The sequence below is a fragment of the Chroicocephalus ridibundus genome, chromosome Z (genome assembly GCF_963924245.1).
Source record: "Chroicocephalus ridibundus chromosome Z, bChrRid1.1, whole genome shotgun sequence".
Lineage (NCBI taxonomy): Eukaryota > Metazoa > Chordata > Aves > Charadriiformes > Laridae > Chroicocephalus > Chroicocephalus ridibundus.
In genome coordinates this window covers 77,434,878-77,454,268 of record NC_086316.1, presented here as the reverse complement: position 1 = coordinate 77,454,268, position 19,391 = coordinate 77,434,878, and the positions used below count along the sequence as shown (strand labels likewise).

Sequence of the window (19,391 nt, the reverse complement as noted above, 5' to 3'; positions counted from 1 at the left end):
TAAATGAAAAAATAGTTGCCTGCCTTTTTTCTTTGGCTGCTCAAGTAGTAATATTACATAAGCAAAAAGGCTAACAGAACAGTTTTCTATTCCTGATCTACGAAACAACTGTAAGTCAAAGAATACAATCTATAAGAAACTAGAAGTTGTTTTCTTTTCTACTCAGGATGCATCATAATAGAATGTTAGGACCAATTAACAACAATTTCCTAGCACTGCACCAACACTGTCTAACCACTATAAATTCTGTTGTAATTTTTGCTTATAACGCTTTATTTCACTAAAACGTTGTTGATTCGAGACCCTAAAAACTGTGGGAAACTCCTTCTGTACATGAATCTCAATCAAAATTTGTTTTCTAACATTGCTGAGTTTTCAAAGTCTCCTAATACATCCTTTTCACAGCATTCAACATTCCACATGATATAACTATAGTAAAATTGACATTGTGGCAATGGAGACTACATCTCTATTAAACTTACAGAACAAGGAGCCAACTGAGTTTTGAATAAAAGATAAAGCATCACATGGTTATACTAGGAGTCTCATGTCTGTCAGCAAGTCTGTTCCCAGCTGACCAGGGTTCTGACAGATGATTTGGTATGCAGGTTCATTATAGAGTCTGTCCACACTCTGTACCCTTTGTACTGGAGCTCTGTCAGGCCAATGAAAACAACCAAACATTTTGCAGTGTGACACCATCCGCTCTATGTATCTGTTTTATTATTGTGCATCCAATGCAGCTTAACGTATGAAAAAGTTAGAGTGAATTACTCTCCTGTTATGATAGGCTTATCTTGGCATTAGGCTTGATACTGATTCTCAAATTGGATTTGTAAATATGAAATTCTTATGTTCACAGCCCTTAAAAAAAAGTTTAATGATGACAATAGTTCTGATATGAAAGTTTGCAATCATGGAAGAATTACTCCCCATTACCCACAAATCCAGGCAAACTCTAGAAGCCTCACTCTGCTTGAGATCCAAGAATCTAAATCCTACAGGGGAATAACAAGCTTTAACAAACACTAGGGGAAATACATCTTATATTAATAGACTACTACTAACTCATAGTTTCTCAATTTTTTGCATATTCAACACTACATGATTGACAAAAAGTGGGAGGGGAGCAGGAAAGATTAAATACTGTGTGTATCCACATTGATTTATAGGTGAGTCTCCTCAGTAGAGAAGAATGATTCACAGAATCACAGGACGGCAGAGGTTGGAAGGAACCTTCAGAGATCGTCTAAACCAGCCCCGAATTCCATGTGCTGCACTCATGATTTGCATCGTGACTGGGTACTGCACTACTTTCTGGACATCTCTACATTACAGACACAAAAGGCACCTCTGAACACACTGACTGCAGGACCACCCATAGCGCTGGATCATAGACATGGCTGGGATCAAGTTGGGCAAGGCAAACAGCACTAAGGTTGAAGGGGAAGAATGAGCAAATCAGACTCCAATGCATCTCTCCAATGAGCTCAGCACGCCTTAGACTGCAGAGATAGTAAATAGGTCACAGCTTATCCTTATTATTTAGCAGGGATAACAGAAAGTCTCAAAGATAAACATCCAGAAGCATGATGTTGACAGAACGTCTGGAGTAGAAACTCTAAAAGGTCACCTCTAGTTCTATTCATACGATATAACAGCATAACTGCAGTCCGCAAGTGAGAGGATCGCTTATCCTCATTCATGCAGTTGCCCAAGGAAACTCTAGGAAGTCTTGCGCAGAACTCTTCCTGTAGGCTTCACTAAAAAAGTTTAGAAGAAAAGCCATTACATGGCTCCAAAAAAAGTCTCTTTAAAACTTCTGGCCCCCTCCTACATCCATATTTCTCCTGACTAAAAACCTTTTTCACTCCAGTGAAAAACAGCCAACTTCAATAAATTAGATGTTAAATTCCAAAATACACAAAATATAGATAACTGACACAAATATAGTGATTTACACTTTTGCCTTACTGAATCCACCTATAGCAAATACACAACACAACCCTAGCATCTAGCATTGAAAAATAGATCCACATCAGGCACCACACTTCCTGGAAAATTCAGAGACTATGCCTACCATACTATCTTCCTGAATAGAAACACCCTTTCCTAGGGAATGAAGTTTCACATCATTTAGTAAGCAGATCCAAAGAGTGAAGGAGAGTTTTTTTCTTTATGTATAACCTCTTCTTCATTAATCTTATCAATATAAACTTCTGGCAGATTTACTAATCTTCCATAAGTCTCCAGATTTCATAAGTTCTATTAAAATAAAATTCTTGACATTGAAAAAAAAAAAGAAAGTAGAACACCACCTTCAGCGATGCAGTATTATAAAAAGAGAAGAGAATGAACCACTCTTCGTTATAGCTCACAAACATATTTTGGGTTGCTTTTGAAGCCAAAAGATTTATGAGACAAAATACCACTGATTCAGCATGCCCACAATAATTCTATGTCAAAACTGTGAACTACAAAGCAAAGCTTCTGCAATGCAACAGTTACCCATACTTTATCTATTTTGAAGCGGCAGCAGAAAATATTGACTCTTTCAATAAGATATAAATTGCAGAACTTTCCTTTCATATGTTTTTTATGAAATATTAGCTAAGAATCTATTTTAGTATCTACAAAGAGAAACAGACATGCCAATGGAAAAAGGCTGAAAGTCATCCCAAAGAGGGATAGATGTAGACAAAGACTGAGCCCAACTAAACATTCAAGGACAGCATTTAGCAACACTGAATTAATAACCAATTTTCCTATATTTTCTTTCAGAATGGTTTCAGACATGTGTTTATTTCCTCATGCACAATGAAAAAACCTACATGAAAAGCAAACACATGACTCACTAAATGCATTATATGAAATATAAATCTGTTGCAGATCAAGATCCCAAACTTATGACTACTTTATTATTGGTATTTAAAAGCAAAGAATCATGACTCTGCGGAGTAAATCCTGACTTTGTTGTAGGCAGCACCATTAACAGATTTGAGACACCAGTAGCGACACAGCTAATGCAAGTCCAGCTACATGATGCTTTTTCTCTCCAAATTTAAAGCATTCACAACAGCTCTATGTCCTTGAACAACTAACAAAAGAACAGCTGCAGTGGTGTCCCCCATCCTCCCTGGCTGATGATAAAGCAAAACTGAACAGGATTCCTAATGAAAAGAACTGACAAGACACCTTTGCCATGGTGGAAGTCAAGAGGCCCATTTAAAGTCACATCATAATTTGTCTGCTCAGTTATCTCAGTTACTTAAAAGCATCAACCTTTAATCATAGGTTATACATGCGTTTAAGTTTGACCTTTCATGACTTTCCGTAACACCGACCAGAAGTTTCACTACGTAGCTTTGCAAAGATGAACTTTATCAAGACAACTTCCATATGCAAGAAAAAACCAAACAAATCCCAATTAGGACGCGTTACTGTTTGGACTTTGCTAAGCTCCCTGACCTTTCAGTCACATAATTGTTCCCAACTTTGTACCATTTCACCAGATTCCTAGCTTGTTCTTATGCAGAAGTCAAGCAGTTACCATCACTCATACAACATGTCTGTTGCTCTAATCCCTCCTCCATAAAGATTAAATAGAAGGAAGATCTATTTAAGCAAAACATTGGCACAAGAACAAGCTGTGACTGTCTGGTTTGGAAGTGAAAAGGCATTGAAAAAACATTAGAGGACCTTTTACAACAATGATCCTTCAAAAAAGGGCACAGTGGAGAGAAGTAACAAGTGAATCAAGGCATATATTTACAGCTTTATGAACAGAAAAATGTTATGAGGACTCTTCGAGAGAGCCAGAAGATTTCTCATGGTCATCTGTCCCCTGCACAAGATGCAGGACAACCTCCAATGCATTCGCTATTCAGTCAGAACAATACAATTATATAGTTGTTAAATTCTCTGGACTGTCATGTGGCTGTTTCCAGAAAGAGGACTGCAATATACACCATGAACCTTGCCAACATGGCATAAGTTCAATATAAACAGTTCATTAAAATCAACTAGGATTCACAGGCTATGAACAGATCTCCCAAACTTCACAGCAGATGTACCTAGGGCAGTGTACCAAGATGGCCTTCCGGGGAAACCAAGAGGCTTTTCAGGGTAACCAAAGCTAGTCTCACAGTACCAGAGCTAATGCCATGCAATGCTTCCCACAATCAAACTCTGTCCTGAAGATAAGTGTGTATTACTTGCTCCCATAACTTCTCTTTGCAGGTAATTAGAAACTTAACTCTAATTATTAATTTCCCTCCATTCATAGGACAAATTTATTCAGTAGGTTTATTGGCAGGTTAAAGCAAAGAGCATTGGCAAGTTAAATACAGTTATTTCCATTGAAACAGAGCAGTAAGGCCTCACAGGACTTGTCCAGTTACCTGAAGCGACAGCTGGACATCAGGAGATGTGCTCACTTGAGTCTTATTCTGCACAATTAAGAGATGATGAGTAACATCTTTAAAAGCATCTAAGGATCTTTCATCAATGTGACTACCAATATTTATAGCAAACAAAAAAGTTCTCCCTGAAGATAATGAAATATGAAGAAACCCACACAAGCATCTGAGCAGTGTAACTGGAAGATTTCACGTACTATGAAGGCTGTTAAGTACTTTGTTTGCATTTTTACATAATTACTGAAGTTCTACTCTCTGAAGAAACTACATGAAAGCAACACCCCCTTACTTCAGCATCCTGTTCCCTGGATGTAAACAAAATTAGACCTGCCAATTATTGTGACCATAGTACATTTTATTTATCACTTTTTTTTTTTTTTCATTTTGGAACCTGAGCCACATTCAGTCCTCCTCTTGATGCTTCATAAACAATTTCAAGGTGTCATAGCTTAATGTGTACAAACCTGCTGAAAACGATGTCTGCAAGGGGATTACTAAATGCCCAAATTGCATTTAAAAACTTCATTTACAGGACTTCAGAAGACAGCAAGGTGCTGCTTTACTGTCAAATTCCAAGTTGAGTTTATAGAACTACTATGCAGGGGGAAAAATCATTTTTACTAACAAGGACTTAAAATATGCAGACGTCAAATGACAGACCTTCACAATGGCATTTTCAGTTTTCCAAACAGTAACACTAAGTAGTTCAGATGGTAAATATGTAGTTTCATTTATCAAAACATGTGCCAATCTAACAGAAATGAAACTGTACAGGGATAATAAGAAGCCTGGCTCACTGCAAACTGATGAAAGACAAGACACATTGCTACATCAATCATATTTGAACCTTGCTGGTAGATGAATCCAGAAGCAATAGTCTTGGCCTGGCAATTAAATTTAAGCATAATCATCATCTGGCACACTTAAAATCATAGATTAGGATGCCGTCACAGCATGCGGATTATTCCCTCGCTGCACCTGCACTGGCAGCGGGCAAGAGACAGTCACTGTAAACAAGGCTACTTTTCGATTTCCTGGTTCCGTCAGCCAGGAGGGTTTGAGAAAGTTTTGATAGCCACAACTGTTTTATTCCATTTTATTCTTGATACTTGGGATATACATCCTTCAGCTGGATCATTTTTAAATCACTTCAGTACTTAAACTGTCACACTTGATGCATAATCTGACACCACAGAGTCGTAGTTTGAATATTTCAGTTCTATTACTTTTAATTCTCTACCAGTTAATCATATTTTATTTAAAGGTAAAATGTTAATCTTCTGATGTTAAAAATCATCATACTTTAACTTTTTATGGCTGCATATTAAAATAAGGATACTTGCCAATTACCTAGAGCCTTCTATTCAGGATTCAAATGAGAAGTTGACAAGAGGTCAGCTCAGGATCTCTTCAGCACAACAGTCTGCTCTGCGTGCCAGAGGTGCTCTCTTTAAATCCCCCAGTACTTCAGAGCTGAAATTAGCACGTCTCACCAATTGCTACCCCACTTTGAAGCCTCCTATTTTAGTCCTGAGTAAAAGGTTTACCAAAAAACACCTTGCTCCAAATGGTTTTGTATAAACTGGTTGCATGCACTATTGTAAGCTCAAAACTGCAATAGAAATACTTCAAAAAGCCAATAGTTCTCTCTGAGATAATGAAAGCAAATTTTTTGTTGTTGTTTTAATACTCCTATTTCTCATGACTTGAAATATAGCTCTACACACACCACCAGAATGAGGTCTTAGACTGCACGCATTTCTCAGCAGGGATTTTTGTCTCTATACTTGTCTGCAAAGCAACTAGTAAACTGTTAATCATCTATAATTAAAGACACCATAAGCCCAGAACCCATCAGAGTATATCTCCAGTTTGCTCACGTGGCCCTTTATGCATAAAAAATGCCCTTTCATTTCAGTCCAAGTACCCTTTTCCATTTGGGTGACTCCTTCAAATCTTCTTCCACGACATGCCCAAGAAGAGAAGCATTTTTTTAACATTTATTTCTACATATAAACCACAATGAAAATGATAAATCTGTGTGGTGCACTTCTCGGTCTTTTGCTTGACGTGAATATTTTTGGTTTTATACAAGATTTTCAGATCTGTATATACAATGTTTGTATTGCTCAAGATTGAGGGTGTCCGTGAAATGCCATAACTAAGCAATGTGCATATATTTAACTTTTCGCATCACACAAAGACCAGCAAGCAGTACCCCAAATTTTTAAACAGGTAAGTAAGAGAGAAGACAACAGAGTTGCCCAATGTCACATTCGGTATGTCAGTAAAAGTGTAGAACTGAGCTGGAGATTGACTGGGTTTCCATGCTTATTTACATGGGTCATGTCAGGTTCATAAGCAACATACTATACAATTTGATATTTGCCTTTTCCCTTGACTTCAACCATATATTGCAGTTTGCACGCATCTGCTCTACCTCTGGCACTCTATTTACAACTGCAGGCAAGTCATCCTAAGCTAAAGCTCATACAGAACAAGATGCCACATATTGCTTTTCTACCCTTTAAAAATGAAATTAGAGTGGGTTTGGTGGTGGTGCTGATTTTATTTATTTATTTTTGTTGTGTCATTTCCATATTCAGAACTGCAGTTACTGTCACTATCTCTTAGGGTTTTGATGCTCTCCTTCCACTGTTAACTTCTGTGCAAGTATCAAAGCTCTTATACACATATAAAGAATCAGAGCAACACTGATCATACAGCAACCACCATCCCCACTTAGTTAGCGAGGGCTCATATACCTCCACATGCCTGCATAATTACAAAACAAAAAAAACTTATTTTAAATGTAAAACTAAAAACATGACAGCGTACAATTCCAAATGTACTTCTGCTGACTAGCACCGAGTCTAGCAGCTGAAATTGCTCCCTTCCTGAACCTTCTCTACCGCAATCATCTGCTGCCAGGGAAGCCAGTCCATGGACCACTGCCTCAATAGGCAACTTGCTACATAAGGCTCCATGCCTTACACATGAGGCAATCTCAAGGTTACAGTCTTTATTTTAACACGCCATTAACTTGAATTTTAGAAGACTCTTCCTCCTTCATGCAGAGGATAGTCTCCCACCCTTCATAAAGAAGGTATCTGTTACAACATTTGGAAGTGACTAGCAGGGGTGAAAGTGAAGTTTCATTTCTTACAGATTCTTTAGAATGAAACAAACTATATCTAAAAAGTGCAGATATGCTTTTTTATTTCTTTTGCAGTTCAGGGGAGGGGGGAGGGAAAAGCATCTCTGATTTGTATATTAAAGTGCAAGCATCTGTCCTACTGATGATATTCTAGGGAAGCACATTAGCATAAAATTTAACGATGTCAAATAAGTGGATGTGAAATAGGGACTGCGTAAAGACACTATTTCCAAGCCTGACAGAAACATCACTGTTTAGAAATGCAAATGAAACCATTATGTTCAATAATTATATGAAAATATGAACAGTTCAGCATGTTTTCCAGCCCTGATGGCGGTTAATGGGATGTACGCTTATGTAAATAACTACTATTAAAGCTAATGCTGAAAAAAACTAATAAATTCATACTAAAGCAACTGATTTAGTACGCTTTTAAACCCCAGCAGTGCTCACTTATTAGAAAGGAGTGCATTCTTATGTTTAGAACTCATTACTGTTACAAGTCACTGCAACTCCATCAATTACCATGCATTAATGAAAATGGGACACGTACAAAAAAAAATTATTGGCTCTCAGCAGTTTTCTTTAAAGACAAAATATAGGGGTATTACCATCATGGGGCCTTGAGGGGAACTTATCAGCAACATAATCTTTATTACTTCAACTGTATTCCCTATGCTATAACCCTGGGGTATTTTTTGTCCCGAGAAGGGGCTAACCTTTATGTAAAACGCTTGACATATATGCAATGGAAGTGACCATACTGCCATCAGTAAAAAAATTACCATTTTCACAATTAAAAATACATTTAAATAAACACATACACACTAGTATGTGAGCTGAAAAATGTAGATGTGAAATGAAAAACTACAATTCCCAAAGCTAGAGCAAGGAGGCGTAATACAAGTAGAATTAAGGATAAAAGGTACAGATGGAAATCTTCTATGAAGTTCTTGTATGTGGATAAATTCCATCCAGTTTTACACTTACACTTTTAATGACCTCCTAGAGAGCCATGGAATTAAGACTTCAAGGACACTGTTCATTCCTCTTTAGATGTCTTCTCCAATTCCTCGGCATTACTCAAAAAATTCTCAGCCCTGGTTAAACATCACAATTGAAAGAGGAAACAAAAACAACATACTGGTATTATAGCAATGAATCCCTACAGAAATTAAAAGCTGAGATTTATTGAATGTCTATAACTCTACAACTAACCCGCTTTCATTTTCTAAGCGGTCCCTGAAAATGGGATATAAGGTAACATCCACTACATCCTAAAAAGTTTAGCAAGGCTGAAAATGCTTTCATATTAATTTGCATTGACTGGTAGCTTAAAATTAAGGATGGGTTTGAACAGCCTTACAAGAGACCATGGACAAAGAACTGAGGCCAGATGGAGAAAATTCACGAAGGACAGTTACCTGTCCCGTCTCAGCTGCTGTAAAACTTCACTCCAAGACGGCACTCTGCTACTAAAAGTCACAGCACAGGCTCAAAAATCATCTGGCTACAAAAGCATCATCAATAAGAACTATGAAACCCCATAACAATAGAAAGGAGGAAAGAATAGTTTTCATCATGCATGAACAGTGACAAAATTCGTATATCCCAGCGTCCAGTATAATAGCCAATATTAAGTTAATGCTATGTTTAAGTGCAACGTACTCTCCACAGCATCAGGCAAAAATAAAAGCTAGCCCAGCATGAAAAAATTACATTCTAAAAGCAGGTAGCAAAACTAGGCTTTCAGAGGGCCAGCAACTGACAGCATACAACAGCAAACACACATATGATGACAGTCAGTGTGACAAACGTTTGACAGGGGAGCAGAAGAAAAAAAATACAAAACTGTCTGATTGCTTTCACTAAATCTCTGTTGAAAGAAAGGTATGAAGTGTTTTGCTATCTAGACCGTTAAAATTATTTCATGAGCGAAGGCCACTCTAAGGTTAAAAACAGTAAGACAAATCTGCTAGTGATTAATAATAAAGCCATTCATTTTATTCTTCAAATCTAAAGTAATTACAAGCCAGGGCATGGCAAATGGATTTAGCAGAAGCCATTACGTCAGAAGAATCCTTTAAAGGAGAACAGTAATTTAAAAGACTAAACTGAATAATGAACTCTCCTGAACAACAATTATTATGAGATTGATTTATTGAAAGTGTATTTAATCATGCAAGAAGTGTTTAAACTTTCCAAAATAGTTCAGGAAGACAGAGAAACCAATAGCAGAGTCAGACCAACGTCCTCATTATTGTTGAGAAGCTGAAGCAGATGGAGAATTCATTTAGTTTGGAAGGATAAAGTACATCAATTTCTCTGAATCCACATTTCTAGTCAATTTGTTACAGTACCAGCTTCAACAATTAATGATCTCATTTTCCCATTTGTGCCTCCTTTTAAGAGATCTCAGTCTTTGTTTCTGAATAAGCCAAATGTCATAAAGGAAAATTTAACTCAGAAAAACCATCACTTTAATAGCTCACATGCCTAAAGCCAAAAGTTTCAGCAATAGCCACAAAAGCAGGGGCCAAATTCAGTCAGGTAAGTGGCCTGCTCAGTTTAAGTGCCTGAAAAAAGAAAGATCAGCCTTCTCACCAGCCTGACTTCTACAGAGAAATACCTTTTACCTGACCTCCTTCAGGTTTTTTCCATTATGGTAACTGATGTTGATATATGAGATTGCCATGGCTAAAGCGGCATTTCTAATGACAGGTCTCTCCCTTTAAGTTCAGACAGGGGCAGCTCATCATCATATCCAGTTCTGAGATCCACACCACATAGTTAGTATAGATAACATCATGTCTGTGCTTAACCTCCAGAGCTAGAAGACAGGTTGCCTGTAAAGCACATACCTACCAGCAGCTATCAACAACCTGGCAGAGTAGAACTCTAGGTCTTTAGCCAGTAAGACTGCAGCTCAGAAACATCAACTCTCTAGCACCAGGAACAGATCTCCGCAGTACAAAAATGTCATGAAATAGAGGAGATGCAAGAATGCCACTAGCCCTCAACACTCACCTCAGCAGGCCTCCAAAATTCTATGCCAGAGCTGCTGGGTGGGAAAGTCTTCAGCCAGGGACACACAGAACAATGTCATTTCACACTTTACAGCATAAATTACAAAGCAATTCTGCCTCTCTTACTCCACAGCTACACCGCTGCATTGACAGTACTGTCTCAAAAACAATCCTGCCCCACTGAGTGTGAAGTTTTAGGGCAAGAAGCCTATCTAGCTCATATTCTACAGAGGTTGATATTGAGTGTTTAGATGCTGCCTGTTGATTCTGAATAATTCCATAACATGGGCAATGTGGCTAGCTTATGCTCTAAGGCACTAGCTAGGATTAAACACAGAAAGCTGAGCTTTAAATGAATCTCCAGTCATTGATCCATTTGAACATTCAACATTACGATATGTTTCACCTTGTTTTAGTTTAAAAGTTCATGAAAAATTCAAAATATCTTATTTACCCAATAGTCCTTGACTGATTCTTCTACATTTAAGAAGTTCTTAAATACATACATTATTTAACCAATACTGCTGTTACAGAATAGCATATAAATATTCAGGGACTTTTTAATAAGTTCAGCTTTTATTCAATAGACCATAATGGTTGCTTAGAAACATTTACTAGTAGGAGACCTATAACAACAGTAAGGGAAACACCTTGCATAAAATGGAAGAAAGGAGCAGAATACTATTTTTTAATTCTCCTCACATGCCTTCAAACAAATGATGATGCACAGAAAGATACATAGTATGCATTCACATATGAAAAATACAAAGGGAAAAATGTAAAACAATAAGCTGAGGGAGACAAGTTAAGAAATAAAAGAAAAATGATGGTCATTCCAAAGCCTCACTTTGTAACTTGTCAGAAACTATACTATCAAGAACTATACTACACAAACTATAACAAAAGCAAAAATTACCCTTAGACTTAAAGTTAAATTCTAAAATTGTTACTGAGTTTTAAATAAATAGCCTGACTTTCAAAAGCAGTAGGCATGAGTTTCCTGCAAACAGCAATTTTTTTCTCTATATAGAAATTTTTTTCTTTCCTTTTATTATTTTGGGGTAGTCAACAAAGCAGGGATCCAACTTTCAGACATACATGCTTAACTGTATTGTTAATTTCCATACCCCATTTCACTATGACACTCTGTATTGTCATTGTGAATTCAGATTAAGTGTTCTTTTGCAAACAACAGCCCTGGGGAGGGGCACACATATATATCTGTTAAGCAGGACACAAGGACCACATATTCAAAGTACTTAGCCAGAAGTTTTCTGTGCAAAACCTTGTGTTTTTTCTTTACCTGTGATAACAACTGGTGGGTCAGATTGAAAAAAGAAAGGAAACAGAAGATGTGCCTATTTCTCTCCCTGTTTTCAGAAAAGCAAATTCAACATTATAGAGAAAAGTAAGCATGACAGAACAAACAAGTAAATTCTGTACTTTGACACCTGCTTTTCTGCCATTATGCTCTTTGGCCTTAAACAAGTCAGCAACTAATTTTTTCCTGAAAACTAATACTAATTCTGCATTAACACAGAAAGACAGTAAAAGGAGAAAATATGTAAACAGCACTAATTTATGAGTATATGCAAAAGTAATGTAATGAACAGTACTATGGCAAAACTAAAAGCATTTTATTAAAGACTCCACATAATGCTTATAAGAGGCCCATTATTCTTCCAGCAAATTAATATTCTAGGTCTCACTAACAATATCAGCAGATGAACTGTTTTAGTTAAATTAATATTCATGTTAACTGCATGCAAAATCAACTAATTAAAAAGTCCTAAGTTACAGTATTAAGGACATATGTAAACAGAGGCTGTGATCATTTTTAAGACTAGCAAAGTTAATCATATGGGATTTGTTGTATGAACTTGGCTGGGTCTTCAAATCAACCAATCATTTTCAGTCAGAAAATAATTCCAACAAAAACCTTCGGTAATCTAGGTACATTCTAAATAAAACAAAAAGTGCAGTTTAGTAGGGCTGGTGAGTTTATGTTTACAAAAAGAAAAAAATATGTTTGTAATAAACAGAAACTCTTCTTCCCTTTATCTTCCTATTCTTTGTCTCCAAAATGATAATCTCAGCATAGATTACAATTCAATAACCATTTTTTTGTATTTTTTTAAAGGAAGTTCCCTCTTCCCCAATTAATAAATCTTCACAGAAATGTTACATCTGTTTTTACTTCTTCGTTTATGCAACACCATCAAATTTAGATGAAAACAATCCTTGATGGTGATAACAAGAAAAGCTAAAGAAGATAACATAATTTCTTTGGGCTCTGAAATAACAGTAGTATTTGTTTCTTAATAATCTCATTATTATCCTTTTTTTCCCCTAAGATATCTATGATGACAGTACTGGGGCATCTTACAAAAGACGTTTTCCAGTTTCTCAAATTAAATCATATTTGGGACCTAAATTAATAATAGGTGCTTGAAAATATGCCAGAAACAAAAGGAAAACCAGAAACTTTACTCTTAAGAGCTCCCAGTAGAAGTGGAAGAAGGGACAGTGCAAGTAGCCTAAGAGCATGATGTGGTGCACGCTGCTCATCCCTTATTCTGAAAATGCAAATGAAACACCAAAAATAAGAACATTAAACTTGCAAGTCAAACACTCCAAGGACAACACCAGAATTTAGATTGCCACTCGAAGCACAGTTCAGTCACCCGGTATGTATCCATCATGATCTGGGAATACTGAAGGAAAGAGGAGACAAATACTAAGAGCAGATGCTGAGGAAGACACAACAGTAGCCTTCTCACATGAGCTTAGTCCCAAATTCTCTTTTGAAGTTTGGAGGGTGCTAGAATACACTAAACAGACACATCCCTGCTTTCAGCAGCTGTCTCACACTCGTCTGACTGATCTCAAACACTTTTCAACTTGTCAGTCACAGGCTTTACTTCTTTTATATCAGCCATGACCAGCCCAACATCCTTTTCCAAGTCCTTGCTTCCAGCCAGGTTCTAGTTCTCACTTCCCCAGTACAGCCTCCACTTACATATTCCCCTCTACCTCCTGCTTGATCTTCCCTTTCAGAAGATTAATTTTTTCCATCACTTTCTCATCCTCATAGCTATAAGATGCTTTCATTGTGAAGGGCATCAAAAGAAGGGGAGCACCTGTTACTGGATTTTCTATTTTGGCCCAATTGGGCGGATTTGTGTAAAAATAGCAAAAGATGTCATCACAGCATGCATACCTTATACCACTAAGCATCACATCTGCAAAGAACAGCAGCAATAGAGCTTTTTGGAAAAAAGGCTACAAGAGTTTATTACAGACAAAACAAAGGTTTGGTCCCCTTATGCTTCTGGAACTGGCTGAAACACTTTAGATCAAGTGTTTCTTATTTCTTTTGAAAAAAGTCGGTTTCAAGTGGGAACGCCCTGTGAGACACTAAGCCAAAGTATCTACTTTTAAGATAATATGACAGGTTTAATGATACTGCTTTAGGGAAAAGAAGTAGACCAGATGACTACTTGAAATCCCTAATTTTCCTTAATTCTGTGATAATAAGTATTTGGCAACCCTGACAACAGGCTGGCCTATTTATGATTCACAGCATGCTCATCAGAGTTGTCCTCCATTAACTGCATGCCCTAGTAAGAAGTACTCGAATTTCAAAGTTTCAACTGCAATGGAAGGATACAGTTTACTTGGAAGTTTGCATGAAATTTTAGGAGTTGTTCCCTACCCAGAAAGCACCGACCAGTTCCAAAGCAAAGGTAAGCTTAGACTGCAGACAGATACTGTTTTTTCAATACGTAGTTACTCAAAGTTTTGCTGTGAGATCATTGCAAGCCACCTAATCCCCTGCCCCGACAAAGCTTTTGTCATGGTTCATCAGAAATTAATTCTAATAGATGCGTCCACATAGCTTCTCCAAAAAATAAAATAAACCACAACAAAAAAGGAAAATCTGACTTTAAAGTAGGGATTTCAAGCACATAAAGCATACCTTTGCTGCAAGAGTCCAAAGAGTCCAAATAAGAAAAAACCCACAACAAACAACAAAATACATGTTGCTGAAAAAAACCCCAACACACTACCCATCCTATTCAAATTAAACCTTTACCAAGTTGAAATTACACTTCACTTGATAGCTACAGTTATATCAGAATTACCGATTTATTATTGTAGGGTAATTTTAAATACTGGGCTAGATAAAGTAATTTTACAGAGAATAAATTAGCTTTGGGGGAAGAAAGAAAAAGAGGTAAATAAAATTCATTTACCAGACTTGAAGTTTTTTTCTTATGGTATTCTATCCTTGATATCTTATTTGTAACTGAAGTCTGTACATTTCAGAGAACTTGAAGAATTTCAAGTTGCTGTACTTGAAAATAGCCAGAATTTATATTCAACTTTGGCAAGTCATTTCTACCATTTCTTGTCTCTGCAACAAGCTTTAAGATAAAAAATTAACTGATGAGAGGTACATTGAGTATCTTGAATCATTCATGTATGATAGGCAAGTACTGCAGTAGTTAAAATTATATTGTTTTAAATTATAACCTTGTTTTATATTTCTAGGTTTTACAGTGTTTTATGAAGTGTAAAATTGCATGCATTAACCTTCTGCCATGTCTACCAGACTTCTGAAAAATATTCATGCTTGTGCAATCTATTTCTAGTAAAGGAAAAGAAAAAAAAACCAAAAAAAATAAGCAAGCATGCCTACTTCCCAGTAGTCAAATAAGCCTCAGATGAATTAGTGAAAGCTCTATGTGCATAAATTAAAAAATATTAATCAAGAACATACATCCCACCAACATTTGTGAGCTAAGTGAATATGCAAGACACAATATAGAACAAAATACTAACTTCAGTGAAATCAATGTGAAAGAGTTACAGTTACATCCAATGGCTCTTAAATATATCATATTTACTATTTTCCAGGAACTGTTCCATGCTGGGATAAGCTTATTGATGTGTGTATTATTCAGTACAAACAGACCAGATTCTGTCTATCAATACATGTGCCACTATGCCTCAAGGGATCTTCTCGGTCATCCCGGGCAATCCCCTGCTGACAGAGCGAACACACCACTGAATTCCTTTCACAAGCTAACCTAGCTTCATCATAAAAAGCCTTCTTTTTTTTTTCCTTAAGCCTTCCAGTGCTAAACTGTGAAGTGATTGCTTGAATTTTCAAGAACCTTCCTCTAACTTCATGTTTAAGTTTATGGACTGTTTATCTTCATTTATTTCTGTTCCAAAACTTGTCTCAGCGTTGTCTCTCTCCTATTCACCTTACCACCATCTCAACCTACTTCTATATGGCCAGTCACAATCCATACGCATACACACATACCCTTTAGTCTCTTCTTAAAAAATAGCTTCTCCAGGCCCCTCATCATCTTAAGTGGCTCTTCTCCACAACTTTTGTCACTAACTTCATTTTTCGCTTGAACAAGGGATGACTCAGGACTGAAAATAGTATTGCGCACTAGGTTTCATCAATGATTTTTAAAATAGCATTAGTATCCTCCCTACTTGAAATACAGCTCCTGAGGAATCACATACTATTTGCTTTTCTTGCAGTTGCAGCACTGTCTCTTCCATATCCCACTGTAGTCAATCATTATCCTTCTGAGGAATTAAACAAGAAAGCATACATATCAAAGATTTGGAAGAGAGATGAAGAAGAGAATTTTGTAAAGGTCTGTCACACCACATTGAAGGAAAATTGTAATTCCTGGAACATCGACTTTTCATGTGATATTCCAGGACTGGAACTAAGCATACGCAGCTTAACAAAAATGGAAGTCACAGCCTGCAAGAAAAGAGATTCAACTAACTTTATATACAAAAAAAACCAAACAAACCAAAAACAAACCACACAAGCAAACAAAAGCTACACCAAAGAAAGTCTGAACTGGCTAAACCTCTTAGTACATACATACCATTTATACACCTTCAGTGTAAGTTGCCTTTCTCTCGACACAGAGAGCACTGGAATACCATGCAAGTTTTAGACCTCAATTACAACAACCTAACAGAATTAAGTAAAAAAAAATATAAATTCTATAACCATATTTTAATGCATAAATTCCTTATTATCACTTTTAGTTGACAAATATCTATTTCATAGCAAAACAACATCACAGGAACAGCTGGATGGCAGTTTTAAGCTCAAATGAACCAGCATCACATGCTGACAAGTCATCTCTCTGATTGCTTTTGAATGGCAGCACATGCAGATTTATTCTCTGCCATAAATTAGAACAATTATTTCTCTGTAGTTCACTTTTTATTTCAGAGAGTGAGCCCCTGCACATATTTTTAAAGGATATCTTCCCTTTCCTTGATGATAAGTTCATTCTGCTCCTCAAGCTGTCTGATCTTCTTCTCAAATGACTCCTGTTCAGCTTTCAGCCGTTCTTCTGTCACCTCCTTTTCTTCACTTACCCTGAAAAGAATTTGAGAGAAATAAAATATAAGCCCATAACCACAGTTCCTGACTTCCAACTGCTCCGCTTACCGGGTAAATGGATATCACCCTCTCCACCCTTAAACAGGTTAGTTCCTCATAATGTTTATTTTATTATATTACATTGGAAGATGCATATGACTTTATGCAATACATCATTTTTTCAAAGACAGCGGTCTCAGTAGAGTACATGCACATTAATGGGCAGCATAGAACCACAAAGTAGGGATCTGAACCCACAATTAGATTTGTGCAGTCTGACTCCCTGCAGCCATAATGAAGATACACTGGGATCCTTACAAGCCTAGGGCCTGTAGACAGAAAACTCAAATTGGAGAGCTTAGCTGCTGAGACAGGAAGGAAATTGAAAAACTTTTCTGTTTCTTAATCTGTAAAGTAATCCTTCTTTCACATTTACGGGTCAAATAGAAGTCCAGGAAAGGAATCATTTTTCTTGTTAGTTTTCTCCAAACAAAACAGTTTGTCCTCTTCTGGGGATTTTAAAATATCAAGCCACGGGAGTAAATTTTCCTTTCTGTCTGGGCCACAGCACCCTGTATCTTTCTGCTCAGTATAAATAATTGGATCAAGATTAAAAGATGACAATGTGAGAAAGGTTTATAACAATCATTTATTCTTCACCTCAAGAGCAGGCTGTAAAAACAATTATTCTGGTATCACGAAGGCAAGACGACCATTATGAACAGATGATCCTGTAACTATGCTAAAAAACATGGCTTAGAAATCATGGTTCTATAAAAGCTCTACAAAAATATTAAGTAATGAGCTTAGACTAATAAATATTATTGCTCTACACTTAGGCAATTTCTGTTGCTGAAGGCTCTTAAAGTTCAGTCTTTAATGATGATGAAACAGCTGCTACAAAACAGGTGACAGGAGACCAAAGCAGTACAACTTTTAGAAAACTTCATTTTTAACTTCTTTAAGTGGAACCATACTACAGGAAGAGGAAAGCAGGGGAAAAATATAATATATATTTATATACACATACACACATATATATACACGCATTGGACTAAGCCTTCCACTCATCCCATCAGACTCATTGACATTCTTAACAGAGAAGCCCGTTCAGGGACTGAGCCATCCATTTGACATCATGATGCTTCCCTTAAGAGGGCACAGATTTGCTTTGATATTCCAGTGGAAAAGCCATAAATACCACAATTGGGTCACCTCACTAGGGTGAACTAGAGACAGGCAGTATTCCCCAATTCTAATATCAACCCATAGCCCTTCCCACAATAGCTCATGCTGACTGCATGAAGTTGGAAGTAATTGATATTACTGAAACTCACACCTTTTCTCTACAAACCTGGAGGGAAAAAAAATAACACGTAGCATATAATCAAATTCTGTAAATTAGGGCAGTTTGAAAGCTTGGAACAAACTATTAATTGGAAAGTTTCTAAATTACACAAAAAAGAAATTGATTTAGCCTAAAAACATTCCACTATTCATATGCCCATTTACAATCCTGTCCCTGGTAGTGTTCATCAACTCATTCCTAGGCCCCTTTCCCACCACTCAAAGGCTGCCAGAAAATAAGCAAGGGAAAAAACGCTGTATTAAGTCTGGATCCATCCCAACACCTATGTACTCCTTAGTTAAGCAGGTAACAAATGTTTGAAAACTATCTACCATACATCCTTGCTCCCCAGTGCAATTAGACCTACAGTACATAGGCACAGGCTGCAGATCCAGACTTTTGCATCTAACCATAACCAGTTCATTTTCTCTGAATCTAGAGCAATCAGGTAAGTGACTAAAGCATATACAACCTTCCTTCATGTAATACATACATGACCTTCCTCCATATAATCAGTGAAAGATGCAAGAATGCTTCCTGTTTCTTAGAGGAAAAAGAAAAATAAAATTAGAGAACAGAGAATAAAAACCATCAAATAGAAAAAGACAATGAAGACAGCAGTGACCATGTAGATCAAAGACAGGAAGGAAACAGGAACAGGAGAAAAAAAAAAAGATCAGAAGGGAAAGAGAGGACAAGTATCATCTCCAGGGCACAATATAAGGAAGCAAGCTTGCTTAATAACTGCAGGCATTAGAAAAAAAGTTTCAGGACCCCTGAAACACTAGGCCATGCTAGCACCTAAGAATATTAAAATCAAACAACAGCATAAGAAAATACAATAGGTAAGAAAGAACAGAGTTCTGGAGAAATTAGACTAAACCTAGCAGGTTTTACCATCTCTAGATTCTGTGATTTGCTGCTTGTATCAGTCGACATCACATTCACGTGCTGTGTTTGTATTTAACACAGATCACAGCAAGCTGTCATACTCCCAGACATATGA

At 36.9% G+C, this 19,391-nt stretch overlaps 1 protein-coding gene across 6 annotated transcripts in view; it reads right to left on the bottom strand.

Moving 5' to 3' along the window:
• KIAA1328 (KIAA1328 ortholog) overlaps positions 1 to 19,391 on the bottom strand; it is a 180,661-nt gene that overhangs the window by 144,751 nt on the left and 16,519 nt on the right. For all 6 annotated transcript variants that reach the window (XM_063319394.1, XM_063319390.1, XM_063319391.1 and 3 more), the window contains one exon: positions 16,919 to 17,034. In XM_063319394.1, coding sequence (XP_063175464.1) covers positions 16,919 to 17,034 — 116 coding nt within the window. The remainder of the gene's footprint in view (positions 1 to 16,918; positions 17,035 to 19,391) is intronic.